The sequence below is a fragment of the Polyodon spathula genome, chromosome 14 (genome assembly GCF_017654505.1).
Source record: "Polyodon spathula isolate WHYD16114869_AA chromosome 14, ASM1765450v1, whole genome shotgun sequence".
Taxonomy (NCBI): domain Eukaryota; kingdom Metazoa; phylum Chordata; class Actinopteri; order Acipenseriformes; family Polyodontidae; genus Polyodon; species Polyodon spathula.
The window spans coordinates 15,253,666-15,270,946 of NC_054547.1; the positions used below are offsets into that span (position 1 = coordinate 15,253,666).

The 17,281-nt window shown below is 37.2% G+C and overlaps 1 protein-coding gene across 1 annotated transcript in view; it reads left to right on the top strand.

Moving 5' to 3' along the window:
* Positions 1-1,125: 1,125 nt before the first annotated feature.
* Positions 1,126-17,281, top strand: part of LOC121326931 (zinc transporter 7) — a 43,688-nt gene continuing 27,532 nt past the window's right edge. The window contains exons 1-8 of the mRNA XM_041270587.1: positions 1,126-1,290; positions 1,902-2,003; positions 4,785-4,898; positions 6,469-6,556; positions 8,843-8,972; positions 9,393-9,548; positions 10,206-10,256; positions 12,125-12,260. Of these exons, the coding sequence (XP_041126521.1) occupies positions 1,211-1,290; positions 1,902-2,003; positions 4,785-4,898; positions 6,469-6,556; positions 8,843-8,972; positions 9,393-9,548; positions 10,206-10,256; positions 12,125-12,260 (857 nt within the window). The 5' untranslated portion in view covers positions 1,126-1,210. The remainder of the gene's footprint in view (positions 1,291-1,901; positions 2,004-4,784; positions 4,899-6,468; positions 6,557-8,842; positions 8,973-9,392; positions 9,549-10,205; positions 10,257-12,124; positions 12,261-17,281) is intronic.

Consider the following 17,281-nt stretch of genomic DNA (forward strand, 5'->3'; position numbering starts at 1 on the left):
CGCAGGTTTTTTTTTTTTCCTCCTGTCATCTTCAACAGTCAACAAAGTCACCCCCTTCTGGATTACAGTTCTAGGCCTCTCAAGATAAACAAGGTTAGGGGCCCATTATAGACTTTTGGGCTACCATTCCCATTGCCATCCTGTTTGGCTAGCACTAACTTTAGGATGCAGTCACAGCAGGTTCCATCGGTTTTCAGCTTGTTAAAGGTGGCTCGTGCCTCAAAAAAACCACTAATTGTGTGTTCCAATTCCCAGGCAGCTCACTGGCAGTTGCTGGCATTTGTGAAAAACAGTTGCCATTCACAAATGAGTCAGCTACTGCCAAGTATGGGTGTTTATGCCCTTTGCCATAGGCAATGTAAAGCATGCTCCAGATCTCCTGCTAGATTTACAGCCATTATCATTAGTCTACATGATTGATTTATTGTATTCACAAAGCTTTAACTCACAAGTTTTTTTTTTTTTTTTTTTTAAAGGTTTTCATTGATTAATTTTTTTTTCTTGTTAATGTTCTGGAGATTTTCAATTCATTCAACAATGCAGACCACAGATCTAGAATAGATAACACCCATCAAAACAAACCTGTAAACTAGTCTTGTGGATGTGCCATAACGTATTTACACATATTTTAGTGTTTTCAGTATAACCCTTAGACAAATTTAGATTTACTATAGTTTATCCTGGATTGCAGTGTTTATTAGTATGTGTTGTTACAGCTTGCTATGCTTTTACTATGGTAAACGTTTATAAGGGAAGACTCTGAAAGTAGTAACATTATACTAGGGTTATCTTCTTGCAAAAGTTTTTTTTTTTTTTTTTCTATTAACAATTTCTTGACCTCAGACAATTCTAAAATGTTAAATTTTAAAACACCAAACAGCATGCTTCCATATGTTGTATGGTTGTAGTGTCACCCATGTGAAACAGTACTGTATGATCTGTGTTGCACGAGTATAAAATAAAAGGACTATTATTAAACCCTTTTCCTCTACGGTAACAAGTGCTTCACTAGAGTCTGGGTGACATTTCGATCGTCCACTCTACAGAACATGATCAGATAATCAGATAATGGGAAATCAATAAATCTTTTTCTTAAAAAAAAAAGACTCCCCTAGTGGCCGGAAGTGTAACTGTTCTTAGCCGCAACAGACTTGGGATCTAAAATCTGTGTAGTTTAAACTGACAGTGATCAGTATATTGGAGTGATAGGATGCTACCTTTATCAATTAAAGATGACGAATACAAGCCAGCCAAATTCAATCTGCTTTTCAAGATGTCGGGATGGTTCAGGTAAAATATCATGTTTTTAATATGGCGAGCTCTTTTAACTCAGCCCTTTGTGGTAGTAATGAGTTATCCGGGTTTTGGAACTTCTTCCTGGGCAGTAGTGGCGTAGACTACGAGGCCTAAAAACTAAGACTCGGTAAATGGAAAACCGATGTCAAAATTAGATTTCTAGAAATGTGTTCGTGCAGTACAGAAAGCAGTGTTTTGCCGCCGTGCTGTCGCTTTATGTAACTGTGTCAGTATTTACGTTTAACTAATGGATTTGTTTAAGAAAAATTGTCAACTTTTACCTAGAAGTTGGTAGGAGAAAAATACCGTTTTATTTGTTTAAAATAAATACCGTATGTCACAAATGAGAATATGTTAATTGTAATTCATTTACTTGGTAACTCATTGTGAATCGCATGCCGTTTATCATAATTTCATACATACATTTATTGAACTTAAAAAAAAATATATATATATTATTATTATTATTTAAACGCCAGTTTTTGTTTTTCCCTTTCAGTTGTGCCTTTAATGATAGTTTAATGTCAAAACTAGTAGTGTTTCATGCTTGCTTATGCCGTACGTGTCTATGTAGATCAGTGTATCTTGCAGTTTTTATATTTCAGATCAATTCTTTCTGACAAAACGTCCAGGAACCTGTTCTTTTTTCTGTGTTTGAATCTGTCCTTTGCATTTGTGGAATTACTATACGGAATATGGAGTAACAGGTAAGGAAAGTAAGCAATCTTCACTCCATCCATACACAATACAAACACACGCATAACAGGATATGCCACGTAGATCTTAGTGGAGCTGAACTCGTATTCATGAACACAAAATACTGTGAGGGCATTATCGCTGGTTTACAATGTTTTGAGGAAGACCAGCTGACATACGCAGTATGTTGTCTTAGTAACTCAAAGTAAACAAAAGAAGAATGTATATATAATTGTATTGTCTGCAATTATTTGGGATGCATATATAAGCATTTAGCTGTCAATATCCACTTCTGTATGACGTGGTTATACTATATACCGTTGTTTCGTGTGGCAGTAAGCGAGACTGCATGTTTTATCTATGTTACCTATTCAGAACAATCCTTGCAAGAAAGGACACCGCAACTTAGTTATTGTCAGTACTGTAGGAAACTTTGCAAGGCTGCAGTGACCCATGAAACTTGACTTATATCCTCAGAATCATGTTTCCTTATCACTTATGTCAAAAATGACCTTTCCAAGTTTTCATGGATAAATGCATTGTTTTTTTTTAACACATATTTAAAAATGTAAGTGTGAATATGGATGTACTGTATGCACCTACGTGTGTGGCGCTGAGCTATGAACCTCCAGTCTGGGATAATTAATATACAACAGTAGTTGGTCTTGAAACCTTCTGTTGGTCTATACCCCATCCAGGGTTTCAGAACCTCCCTTGTTAGTTATATTTAGGGCTTCTGTTTTTTAGTTTTTATTAATTGTATTTTTCGGTGCTTATTTTGAAAGCTCTTTTCGAGTTTTATGTGTATCTTTTTTTCCGGGCTTTCGTTTTTATCTGAAATTTTCAGTTACTTTCCAAAATGCTTCTGTCAAAAATGTGTAGTAACTCGACAGCACTTGCACACTTAAGTTGTATATTCTTTCCCTTGCTGTCTTCCACAACGAAATCCCTATGGTTACGGACACATTCTTCTGGGGTTTTTGTGTGTACACTTTTTTTTTCTTCATTTCGCTAAAATTCTGTTTTAAATCCTCTGTATCTTAACTGTAATATAGCTTTAAATCCTGCTAACAGATCTCCATTCCTGATTGTAATCTAGTTTTAAATCTTGCAAGCTGTGTCTCCAATAGAAATGTAGGAATTTGCTGTCACTCAGTAGTTGGGGGCAGGTTCAAAGTATTCAGAACAAATCAATGATAGATAAGTCAGGAAGGAGAGACATTGCCCAGCAGCACTGGGAAATATATTTATTGTTATTTCTGTAGTAGTGTTTTTTTTTTTTTTTAATGGGGAAAAGGCTAAAGTCAGTGTGAATTGATTAACCATTTCTACAGTTTTTCCGGTGTTTATTGGCTGTCCAATCATTTTTTTTGTATCGTGGGTGTTTTATTGGTTAAAACCGAAAATCAGAAGCCCTAGTTATATTCTTGAAATGATCAGGCGCCAAGAGTTTTAAAGATCGGACCCCTGATAAATCAGCACTGAACTGATCAGACTTATCACAACCTTAATAAATTAACGCATGAGTCTGTAGTTTTACTAATACTGTAGTTGTGGGACACAAAATGTTTAACTGTTCCGTGTGGAGTGCAGGATGCACCCTACAGCCTGGAGATCGCAGGTTCGAATCCAGAGTATTTCATTGCCAACCGTACCGGGGGCTCCTAGGGGGCAGTGCACAATTGGCAGAGCGCCGCCCGGGTAGGGAGGGCTTAGATGGGCAGGGGAATCCACGGTTCACTGTTTGACTGGCTTCTACCAAAAATTAATATTTGCAGCCTTCCCCTCTAAACTAAGAGCCATATTGTGGAGGTCAGTGATCCTTGTACAGCTCAATAGCCATGCATTGGACAGCCCTGATTTTAAATAATATACATAACTACTTAAAGCTAGTTCTAAAACCCACTACTGAGTGCAGGGCAGACTTGGGGTCAATTACAACTGTAATCGTGCAATTTTTACCAAAATTGTAATTTCATTCAAATTGTAAATAAAAAATTTAATTTCAGGAAATGTTCTAAAAATTGATGTTAGAGGAAACTAGGTCTGACTGTACGAGTCTTTACAGTACTACACACCTTTTCTGGGAACTGCAATGAATTTAAACAAAAATTGGACTGTAGTAAAATTGTCTTATCTGCAAAAATGTTTTTTTTAGCATGTGTCTTTTTATAGCCATGCTGCCACATCTCCTGCTTTTGTATCTTTTGAACTGCAATCTATTGAGAGCATCTGAGCCATATATACAGTAAGCTAGTCAGGAAAGATGTGCAGATCCTGCTTATTGTGGATACAATTACACCCCCTTTACACCACCCTGCTTTTGATTCTCGATTTTTAATACGCTTGGTTAATATCAAGCAATTTGTAAGTTTGTCTGTTGTTAGTTTTACAAGTGATTGGTTTCTTAATTGGTAGTCCCGTACGCTGAACTGTTTTCAATAAAGATGGCGCCTACATGGAGACACAGTGTTACGAAAGCCTAGCTGAGAGTTTCCTAACCTGTGGTCCATGACCAGTCAAACATAATATCGCTGCATCTACCATACTCCCAAACCATTAATACACTACCCAATACACAATGCAGCAAAGAAACAAACAAAATCTGTGCCAGCAACATCCTGTTTGTTAATAAGCCATCAATGCACAAGTATATTTTCATTGCTAATATGTAGATAACCACATGCTGCCATTTGCAATTACAACGACATTTTGCAGAAAAGTTTTAAAAATGTATATTTAGGCAGCTTGCTTTTCTTTTAATAATAGTATTTTTTTTTTTTCTTTTCCAGTTTAGGCCTTATATCTGATTCCTTTCACATGTTCTTTGACTGTACGGCCCTCTTGGCTGGATTAACAGCTTCAGTTATTTCAAGGTGGAGGTCAAATGATGCATTCTCATATGGGTAAGGAATTGGTTAAGCTCTATGGTAATACAATGGACAGTATTTCGGGAAAAGGTGCACTTTCTGCTCATTAGATTTCTGTAAAGCTTACCCTGTAATGTGTAAATTACATCAGTTGTGGGTAATTTATAGATAATGATAAAGGCAAGCTGCAAAAAAAACCTGTGGCTTTCTGTGTGAAGGAATCACCCTGCATTACATCAACCACGTGTCTGTTATCCCAGGATTATCACTAAAAAACAAGCGGTTGATGCAATTCAAGGGTATTCCCTGGCACTATAAAATGCTTACAAAAACCCTGCCTGGAATAGGTTGATAAAATCAGACCTGAAGAATAGTGGTTTGATTTAATCTTTTGAAGTTATGGATGATCAAACATAAAAATAATGATCTGCTGGCAACATGTAATGCATTGCATATGAAAAGTACGGCTTTTGAGACTGGATTCTAAACAGAGCGTGGCCAAGTGTTGTATAATCTGTTGTGCTGGCACAGCAATGGGCATCACAGAGTTATATCTTAGATTTCAACATACAGTAGAACCCCAGAGTTACGAACACTAAACTTACGTACTGACTGGTCTACCGAACCCCCACTTTCATCCAGAAGTATGCAATCACTCAGTCATGTGTGCAATGCAACCAGATAGGCGCTCCTTCATAAGCCTGGAGAAGCAAATATATGGACAATTTTACTGGAAACATTTTAGTTTTAAACAAAGCACAGTTTTTTTTTTTTTTTTTAAGCCAAAGGAAGCTAAATGACTGAGCAAGATGCACAAATGCATTTTGTTTTAAAACAAGCACAACGTTAACCCAGGTTTTCCAGGATATTTAAATATGTGTTTTTGCTACAGTTACTGTTTCAATGCTAGCTTCAATTTAGCCTTTTTCCATTTCTAGTACTCTTTTAAAAGACTTTATAACCATAACAATATGAGTATTGCATTATTGTGCTGTATCCTTGTAGTATTCTTCAGAGGGTGTAGATAGCAGGTAATTAAAACTAATAAAACTAATTACAGGCATTTCAGAGTTACAAACAACCTCCATTCCCAAGGGGTTCGTAACTCTGAGGTTGTACTGGACGTACATTTTACACAGAATTGTAAATGCTGAGACTGAACAGCCTTGCTCATTCCAAGCAAATCATGTGATCTTTCAACTCTTACAGCTCCACCCACTCTCTGACTGCACTGTATAAATGTAAAGTAGATGGGGCTGGCAGATTTAAAGTCATGTTGTAAAATTAGTTGAATGGAACGAGGACGGCTGTTCAGTCCCGGCACTTATGATTCTCCAGACAAGCAGAAAGCCATGTAAAGGCAGATTTTAAGAAACAATATGATAAGACTATTGGAGTAACATAATCCAGAACCACACAGGATGATTACAAGCATAATAAAATAAGTAACGTTAATGTAAAAAAAAAAAAACTGTAATCCCGTTTAAAGTGACAGTACTTGTTCTTTTAAAGTTGTTCTAGCACTCTCAACAGAATTCACGCAGTACAGTGACTGTGTCGGTTGAAAGGTGGTATGTGCAGTACCCTCTCTTTATTTGTCTTGCAGGTATGTGCGAGCGGAGGTCTTGGCTGGCTTTGTAAACGGCCTCTTCTTAATCTTCACAGCCTTTTTCATCTTCTCAGAAGGAGTGGAGGTATGCTGTGTTTAAAGCCAATGCAGTGTACCAACCAATTTGGGCAACGCTCTGAAACTAATAAGTAGATGTATGAGTTTTTTGCTGATTGCCAATATTTGTGAGCATACAGGTAAGCTGTACAAATCTAACAGGGAGTGTACTCTTAGCTGGATAAGCATATCTTTCACCATCTAACCAAGTGTCCTGTGTGCATTTGACAAGTTCCATATTGCAGATCTACTGGGTTGTGTTTTATTTGAGAGGAGTTATGACAGTTCAGAACCGCCACTGAAGCGGCTTATAGGTCTGTGTGAATTGCCTATACCGCCACAGAACCGCCGCGAGGTGGTTCAGAGATGGTACTGAACTGTCATAACTGCCTGTGTGAAAGCCTGCCACTGAAGCGCTGTAGTGGGCGTGGATTGAAAGTCAATATCCCACGTGTCTGTATACCGGACATGTTGGGTATATTTGTCGTTGGTGTTACACGCTTTCATTTTTTTCAAATACAATGGCTGGTCAAGAACGAGGTAGTAATTGGAAACCAGGAGAAGTTAAGGAATTGTTAACTTTACAATTCTAAGGAGTGACAGCTACTAAACAGATGTGGCACTTTTGGGGGCACAGACCCTGCGCAAATCCAGTTAATGTGATCGGGGGCAAGCAAAGCGAGCAACAGAAACAACAGGCTGTTAAAAAAAAAAAAAAAAAAAAAAAAAAAAAAAAATGTATATATAAACAACGCATCTGCAATTTATTGTAGCTGTTGACAGTATATACAATAGGAAGAATTTTTTTTTTTATGGTTGACAAGCCTACAACTTTTAATACACTGCAGTTGGTATCACACGCTGAATGAAAATATTAATAACGCGTCCCCACTTCAATTTTCCACATATGTACATATATATTATTAGTAGAGGGAGGACAAAGTGAGCACAGGGAAGTTTATTTATATATACATTTCGTGCTGTGTGAATGGGTATTTTAAAGAATTTTAGACAGCACGGAGGTGGTATTTGTGTATGAATGTTGTAAATGCCCCAGTAATCTTTATTCTGCAATGTTCCACAATTCTTTTCAGTTTTACACAATTATAATTCTTTGAATTTGGCAGAAAGCATGTCATGTTGACAGTCACATTTCTCAAATGAATGGATTGCAAGCTCACTCTCCTTTTATACTGCACCTGCCCAAGGATGACATTTGAACTATGGTGCTGATATCTGCATTTCAAAAAACTGAAACTGTGATAGAGCACTGGTGTGTGTTCCAACCGTGGAACGCCTGAGATGGGTAGGCCAGCCACTTTGATACAACTAACATCGTTCCATGGGTCAAAATGTGTCAAATTCAAGGGAATTTGTCAAATTCAAGGACAAATTTAAGTATCGTCGTCTTACTGAGACATGAATTACACTTTTTTTATCTTCTGTAATCCTGTTGCAAGTCTTCAGAACAAACAATGCAGGGACCAATTAAACTTGCCATTGAAAAAAGCCAGCTAGGGACACAACACTGTCTGAGCTACACCAGTGCTTCCCTTCAGTTGTTAGTACATTGTTAATAATTTCACAGCAGACTTCTCTGAACAATCTCAAAATAGGTTCATCTGTTTGAACTGTAAATTTTTTAGACATATACATTACAAATGTAATATACAAGTTGATGTACATTCCAGATTGTTGCTGATATATCACTGCAATCTCAGCAACAATCTCAGCTCTCTGTTTAGATCAATCAATAACCCTTTAGTTTACCATCCTTAAGATCATAACATCGAATGCCTCTGTTGAGAAACATTTTAATACACAGTACTTTTCTTATAATTATTATAGTAGTTGTAGCCTTTTGAAAATTAATTGATTTGTAGTTAAGAATCGTACATCTTATTTTAAGTTAATGTTAACAGTGTAGCGATTTTGATGGTTGCAAATACAAATAATACATACATACACACAAATATTTTTTTTAATTATATTTGAATATTGTAAAATGAACATAACCCATTTCAGCATATTTTAAAATCCTTGCTGCACTTACAAGTTCAGCCAGCAGGAGCCGCTGTGTGCCAAGCCAATAAATAAATAAATAATACCACTACAAAAGAATGGGTAAACCAAGGCTTGCATTCTTATGAAAGGGATCTATCTAGAAATACTTGGAATCTGGCTAGTAACAACCTTCTTAAATACGTTAAAAGTGTAGATTTCAAAAATGCGTGCTGTTCACTTGAAACTACAGTAGTAACAATGTAATGCCATCGTTTGTGATGCTAAAACTCAGAATTTTCATATTTTTCAGAGAGCATTGGAACCTCCAGATGTCCATCATGAGAGGCTGCTGCCTGTATCTATTGCTGGGTTAATTGTGAACCTGATCGGAATATTCGTATTTCAACATGGAGGGCACGGGCATTCTCATGGAGATGAAGGTAAGGAATTCACTGAGGATACCACAGTGTGTCAGGGGCATGTGTTTTCTACCAAAAGAACAATTGGTGATTGCAATTGGTCAGAAAACAGTTAAAACCATGAAAATAAATTAAGTTTCTGATTTGTAGTAAGAGTTTACAAATTCTTCACTAGGTACCATGAAATCTTCAATCTACAGTTGTCTGCCGTTTTAAACTACTTTGATAAATCGAGATGATGCTGACAGCTCCAGTAATATATTTTATAGTTTATCATTCAATTGTGCACAATACTGACTGAGAGAATGGGAGAGATTACTGGTTGACATTTCTCCAGTTCCAAACATACTTTAAAAATACAAAACATACTTGGTACAGAATGTTAATGCAGTTTTTACTGTTCTTACTCGCCTTGTTTTAAACCTTTTTTCTGAATTGTAGGTCATGGTCACAGTCATTCTTTGTTCAATGGAGGGGTAAACCATGGGCAAAGTCATGGAGGGCATGGCCATGGGCACGAGTCAAAGCATGGGCACAGCCATGACCACGGGCATGGCCACGGGCATGGCCATTCACACAAGGACAATCACTGTCATGGTAAGAATGTGATTCATAGGATCTGTAGTTCCTGTTTTGGAGATTGGGTGTGGTGCTTTTTGTCATTGTTCTGTTAGTATCAGTTCTACTGCACGAAACAAACAGGGATGATTTGATCAGACTTGACTGTGGTAGGGATGGGGTAAAATGTCAAAGTGTGTTTTTTATTATCCCTTATCTGGGGATGCATATTCGTGTTTACAGGGTTGCAGTGAAAGCATCTGCACAAACAACAAAACAAAAAGTTTTACATATAACTTGTTGTGATGATTCTTTTGCACAGGTTATCAGAATCTAGATGATATACATCACACCTACATTTTTTCCTAGATAATCTCTGGAGGTGTGTGTCTGTTGTATGCCTATGTGTAAAATGCACATTAAATGTAGATTTTGATGTTTTTTCTTTTTCATGAGTCTATCTCTTTTTTTAAATCTTTATCCAGATCTGTGATTGAGTGATAATACATTTAATCAGTGAAATGTTTTCACTGTCATATGTAATATTGTAATATTAATACCTGTTTTATGCATGATAGTTAAGTGAATCTGTAATTGTGTTGATTAAACATTTTACCTTTTATAAAATGACTCTCTCTCTCTCTCTCTCTCTCTCTCTCTCTCTCTCTCTCTCTCTCTCTCTCTGTCTCAAAACAGATGACCCCTGCAATCCACCAGAAAAAGGGCCCAACAAACAGATCTTACAAGGTGTGTTACCCATCATGTGCTCTCTCTATTGCCACCACTCGATACAGGAGTTTCCACTGGAATGATGGTTGTGCATTAAATGTGTGAATTGGCATCAAAGCTTTCTGCAGCCTCCGGTGGAATTCCTATATAAAGTGCATACCCTTAAAATTAACAATTCATTTGTCAGTGCTTCTCAGAAAGCTTGAGTGCTGGAAACCATTGATTTATAGCCATAAAAACGGGCTACAAGCAAAAATATTTTGTTAGTGCGATACCAAATTTCAATTAGCTGTAACTTGCACCCCATGCAAACAAAGGTGTATTAGGATGGATCATTATTAAACAAGTGAAACTGTCCCTAATGATTTAGTTTAAAGAAGCCGCTTCCACCACTTATACTATGCCAGCTAAAATGTGTAAACACCAGCTCAAAAGTATCTTATGTTTTACCTGAGAATATTTGGGTAATCTGTTTATTAATACTACTGATGGTCCTGAAACTGATAAGTAATAGAGTAAAAACACACTCTGATTCCTTCTTTTTGCTGGGGGTGTCTGTTGCTGTTAAAGGTAAAAGATCAGTTTAGCTCTAATGTATATTTACTGCCCGGGAGTGTTTGGAAAATTCTCTTGAGTGCACAAAAGCAAGTGAGAATGTGAATTGTCCAGATATTGCTCTCCCTGGCAGCCACTAATGCCATGCTATTCTAACATTATTTTGACATCAACTGTATATCTTCCTGCTGTTACTACAGTATTTCCAGCAGAGTGCACTGTTGGTACTGGTTTTAATCTGTAGTTTCTAATTGGTCCTCTGCCTGCCTACCTTGTTGTAAGTGCCTTTCATTTTTATCTGATTCGTAGATATAATAATGTGAAATGTTTTTTTTTTTTTTTTTTTTTTTTTTCAGGTAAATAGTTAACAGATTTAAAGGAATCAAAGTGCTTAGCTGCTCACTAATACTTTAAACAGTACAAGGATTTGCATGTTTTTTCCCCCAACTAGTGAGTGTTTGTTCACAAGAGGCAATGGTATTGAATAGCTAAGGAATGTGGATTACCCTTCATCCCAGTGAAGACCTGGCTCTTCAGGCTGCTGGAGTTGAGGCACTCTGAAGGGGAATCTGGGTTTATCAGGCTTGGGGATTGGTGGGCATTTAGAGCCTTCCTATTCACAATACTACACAAAGAGATTTATTCAAACATCCTATTGAACGTACTTGTATTCTTTAAGTAAACAGGCCCCTTAGTAGTAATGGTTATGGAATAGAAACTCTATGTTCTTTTGTAATCTCCTTTTCTTTTTAACATTTGATGCTTGTGAAATGCCAATGAAAGACAGTCATGCAGGCTGTAGCAAAGTATACTGTGGATGGGACTATTTTAGCTTTCTCACAAAGCTCAGTCAATGCATATTGGTATCTCTGACCTGAATAACACCTGCCATTTAGTCCTAGCTCTGACAGTTGTTGATGTGATAGTTTTGAGATGTGGATTATTTATTTACCCAATGAAACACCTCACTTCTGAGGTCTTAGTTATAGTCTCCGGAGGTGAAAAGCTAGTGCATCATTCCACTCCAGCCAGTATTCTTGTTAACTGCATTTTCCCATTTTAAACACACAAATGGGTTTAGATTGGTAATGTCTGCAGCAATGGAAGGATTTTAAAGTTCCCAGGCTTCTCTGACACAGTATTTTGATTGTCTAAGATCAATTGGTGATTGGTAAATAGCACAGTATTTCCATCTACTGCTGTTTTTAGATCTCCTTCAAATAGTCCCCTGTTACCCCCCACCCCCATTGCGTAATGCACTGCAACTGGCACCTTCCCAATTGTAGAAGATTTGTAACCTTTACTTTTCATCTTCCCTTTGTGTTTTTTAGGAATCTTCTTACACATTGTAGCAGACACCCTTGGAAGTGTTGGTGTAATTATATCAGCTTTGCTGATGCAGAATTACGATCTCATGATAGCAGACCCAATCTGCTCCATGCTAATCTCCTTACTTATAGGAGTAAGGTGAGCTGGATTATTATTAAAATACAGTTAAACACATTGTGTAAGTTTATCCATTTCGTGCATTTTTCATGCATTTTACAGAAAAAACAAATGCATGTATTAGTTGATTATATGTGTTTGATGCAGTACCAGCTGTCCGTTTTATCATAGCAGTCTTTGTTTCTTTATATTAAACTTTTAGATTGAAACTTGCAACCCAGTTGGCTAATGCCTTTCAGTTGCAGCAGAGGTACAAAAAAAGTAACTTTCTAATAGTTTACAATCTGTATTCATCCAATGAAGAATTATGTAGTATGGTATCAATCTTGGGGTTTGAACCATAAATGTTTATAAAGCACTATTTGTAGCATCCAATAACTCATTTTAATTACCATGCTGACTGTTTCAAGTCCAAGCTGCTGCTGCTTCTTTGATGCAAACATGCAAGTGAGTGATTTCAATCGAGTTTCCTTCTGTTTGCATTCTGGTTATTTGTTTTGTTTATTTATGTCATGTAGTCCCATTCTTTGCTGTGGGGTATAATGTTATCCATATCATGGCTTTGATAGCTCTTTTCTTTTATGAATATAGGCTGAAATACTATTTTAGTCTTTTTTTTTTTTTTTTACTTTGATTTAAGATTTATTTAATTTGTTAAAATATGTTGTAATTAAACTGGAGAGAAAAATTATAGGATATTAAACTGGGTGGGGTATAGATTTCCCTCGAACTTGTTGTTCTCATTAAAGCAATTAAATATTTTTAGCATTTTGGAAACTGCTTGCTTTGATGCAGATTTATTTAATGAGTGTACAGAACTTGTAAACATTTCTTCTTGTGTGCAACATTACCACATTTGTGCATTTTTTGCAAGAACATCATGCTTTGGAGGCTTGGTGGTCCAGTGGTTAAAGAAAAGAGCTTGATACGAGGAGGTCCCCAGTTCTAATCCCCGCTCAGCCACTGACTAACCCCCTGTTTCAAACTGATGCTCCAGCGGTGTGCCAAACTGAATTGAAGTTAAGTACGCGTTAAAGCCACTCTTCATTATAGTCCATGAATCAATTGATTTCATACTGGCGATTTGAAGTGCACTGCACTTATTCCAAAGCAATCGTCCACAGTGCATTGTAGTAAGTAATGACAAAACCAGTGGGTGAGTGAGTGTAAATGTATGCGATTGTTATCAATATTGTGCAATTGTACCAATGGAAACGTACCCATTCTATCACATAGCATTTTGTGTTCTAGCTTGCTAGTTAGATATAGATTCAAGTGATATCAGATGGTGAATCGGTATTTGGAACATTCTTCAAAAGAGAAAGAAAAGAAGAAAGATGGTGGATATTCTCAACATGATGGTGGTGACATGAAATTTCTGAATGAAATGCTTAATTCCAAGTGTGAGACTCAGAACTGTTTGCTCCTCTGTGGGCGCTGCCATGGTTGATTCTGGTGGTAGCAGGTGTAGCATTGTGGGTCACCAATCAAGAATGTTTATTTGCATTGCAAAACCCATTTGCAAAATAACTATATAGACCCAACTAATGAATGATCAACACACTGGGGATTGTCGTCTAGTTCAATCACCTTTTCAAATTGTGACGATCACTCATTATACACGTGGTTTAATAGGTTGTAAGGGTGTTTTGATTTAAAAGTAATATCACCTAAATACAATAACACAGTGCATATACATATGTTGGTATTTTTCTTAACTTAAGGCAGTTTGTTAGTTGTCTTCTATTATATTGTTGCATAAGATGAAAAGTTAAAAGGTAGCGCTAAATGTAGCCGTTCACTTTAATGTGCTGTTTCCTTCCGATCTGAAATGGATGGCTGTGATTAAATGTTCCTTTTCCCCTTAGACGTCTGTGTAAAAAGACCGCTCTGTCTGACACTAAGGAGCAATTACAAGCTGTTTGTGGGTTGTCCTTTTGGACCACCAACCGCAACTTATTATTCACATGGAAGCGCTCATCCTGGATGGAGTCACTGTAGAATAGGCAGACAGGGCTTTAACGAATTGATGCTAGAGCCTGAAATGACCTTGGCTGAGTCTAGTATCTGCAATGCATTTGCCATTACTGGGAGAAGGATTTTATCAGTGCTGCATGCACAATTTTTGCAATGATATGGATAACATTATTCAGTCTTCAAAGTTGGTGGGTGTTTGCGCATAAGAAAGATATTCTTTCATACTTAAACTTAACTAAATATTTGTATCCCAGTCTCCTTTCACAAACTAGTCAGTTGGAAATATGGGTAACAGGAAACGTCTACCCACTGGCTGTATGAGCATCACTATTTGTGAGCAGACATTATAATAAACCATTTTAGTGTCACACCCTTTTTGTCTGTTTATTGAGATAGATCATTGAATGAACTCATCGTGAAAGGTAATGTGAGCCAACCAGAATGATTCAACAGTGCCTATTTTATCAATCGGAAGAAAACTTTGAACCGTGTAATGTTATAGTTGATAATTCAATTAATTATCTTACAGAAGGGCTTTGGTTTCATGTATGCCTTCGCTGTCTGTTGGACTGCAGACTGTGGTTAATAGTATCAGTCGTGACAGTTAGGGTGGAGTCCTGTGGTATACCTGACATCAGCACACATACCCTTCAGCTTGATTGCACCGCAAACACTGGATTTCATTCCTGAGCTGCACAGATTTAGTGTATAATGCTTTTAAGATATCAATGCAAAGCACTCTGATGGAAGACTGCCATATTTAGAAAATCAAATTGTCCAATAGCTATTATTAACTGCAGACTGATTTGTAGGACAGTCTCACAAAAGCTCAAATGTACGGTGAAGTGTGAAAATAAAGAACTGGAATTCTAATTACCAGCCCCAGATGCAGGTGCTGTAATGCCTTGACAAGCCTGCAAGACTAGGTTGTACGAGAATTACGGCTCACCCTGTATATTGCCATTTTAATAAGAAATGAGTATGAGGGACAGCTAATTTACATATGTTAAGCAGGTTTTTACTGCTCATGAAGCAGGCAGTGTAGCAATGAAGACAAATTTGAGGCATTATGTTCTGTTTAATTATAGGTAGGATAATAATTTTTTCACCTTGCAATTGTTGTTGTGTTTTTTTTTTTTTTTTTTTAGCAAGAAAAAAAACATTCAAAGGAAATACTGCTTTCATTGGTGCATGGTATTACTTCTGAGAAGCAAATAAGTGTTTGCTCCTAGAATCTCACTTGTGGTTGATTTGTTGACAACGCCCAAAGAATCTAAGATACATTTCCATGCCCCTCTGATAAGTTTGGTTAGTGGTTTTCTGGGTTTAGTATTGTATTTCTTCTACTCGTATTTCTCAGTGCATATTACTGGTATGCTTGTGCCAAAAGCATATGTGGTGTGCTTAAGGCCATATTATAGTACTTTGTGTTTTAGGTGAGGGTGAAAAGGGTTAGTCGAATATTCTTTAGCTCTTGGTTTGCGAGCTCACGTTTGCCTATTAAATTAAAAAAAACACACATCTAAAATTGCTGCAACAAAAGGACTTCCCTGTTTTAAAATATAGGGGAAAAAATTATATGATGGTTAAGGCTGAATCTTGAGACGTGTTTATTCAGATGAAACTTCACCTGGTTGTTCTTTAGCACATGCTTTTAGGCTCACAATCTGGCTGTACATGGGATGGGAGGATAACTGGCACCGACATGCTTCTCATAAGAGAACTACTTTGTAGAGCCAACAGAATGTGTTTTCAGGTGAAACTAAAATGGCATTACAAGTTATCCAAAGATATGTTTTGATTCTGTTTTATCAGCAAGTGTAACATTAAAGATTAAATAATGTAATAAGGTCTGCACATGGGTGTGTTTAACACCTTGAGATGAAGTGCTAACCGCTTGCAGCAAAACATATTCTTGCACACCTGAGAAGTGTCTCTGGCTTCTCCGTGGAACAGTCTGATAATACAGTGCCCTGATCTTCACCGCTGACACTGTTTTCAGTAAATAAGCAGTTTGCTGTCACCACCACAGATGGGGAAGCCTATGTAGACCAGACCTAGGCACCATTGTTCAACACACTCAGAAAAGTGTATTAGAGTGCTGTGAACTATTCCATTTACTGCATATTAAGAAAGTTCAGTAGACCCCACTTGTCTTGTATACTTCTATTAGCAATGTAGACCACAAATGTGCAGTACCATACTAGGTTTAAGATAGCTCTTATTTTTCATTCTTTAGTTTTAGGTAGTCTTGTTATTTCACTTCCTAGGTAGTTTCACTTCACCATATGTATTTGGGGTCAAAAGCATGTATCTCTCTGCAAAGCACCTTGTAATTAGGTAAAGCAGCTTTTAATGAAGAGAATGTGGCTCTACGGGAGCAATATAAAAGCTCCCTGCAATAGGGCGTTTGGAAGCAGTATTCCAGGTGTCGTCTGTAAAAATCAGACCCGATTTACTTTTCTCCATTGATGAAAAAGATCTGACACCAAATGTCAGAGGCGCAGTGGTTCTGACCCTGGGTCTCAGCCAAGAATTGCTTCCACAAGCCCCAGCTCCCGGACAAGGCTGCATTGTAAATGAGAATGCAGGCTCATGGATTGCTCTGTACTAGTCTCTTTGATCAATGAATGGCTTCGGACAGGGTTAGAGAGAAGCCATGCAATAAGTTTCTAAGGTTCAAAAACTGAGTGACAAACTGGCTGTTTTTTCAAAGTACTGCATTATCTTTTGAATAGTGTTTTAATCAAAGTTATACAGTGGCTCTCAAAAGTATTCACCCCCCTTGGACTTCTGCACATTTTATTGTGTTACAACATGGGATCAAAATGGATTTAATTAGGAGTTTTTGCCACTGATCAACACAAAAAAAGTCCACAATGTCAAAGTGAAAAATATAATCTACAAATTGTTCTAAATTAATTACAAATACAAAACAGAAAATAATTGATTGCATAAGTATTCACCCCCTTGAGTCAGTATTTGGTAGAGGCACCTTTGGCAGCAATTACAGCTATGAGTCTATTTGGATAAGTCTCTACAAGCTTTGCACATCTAGACACTGC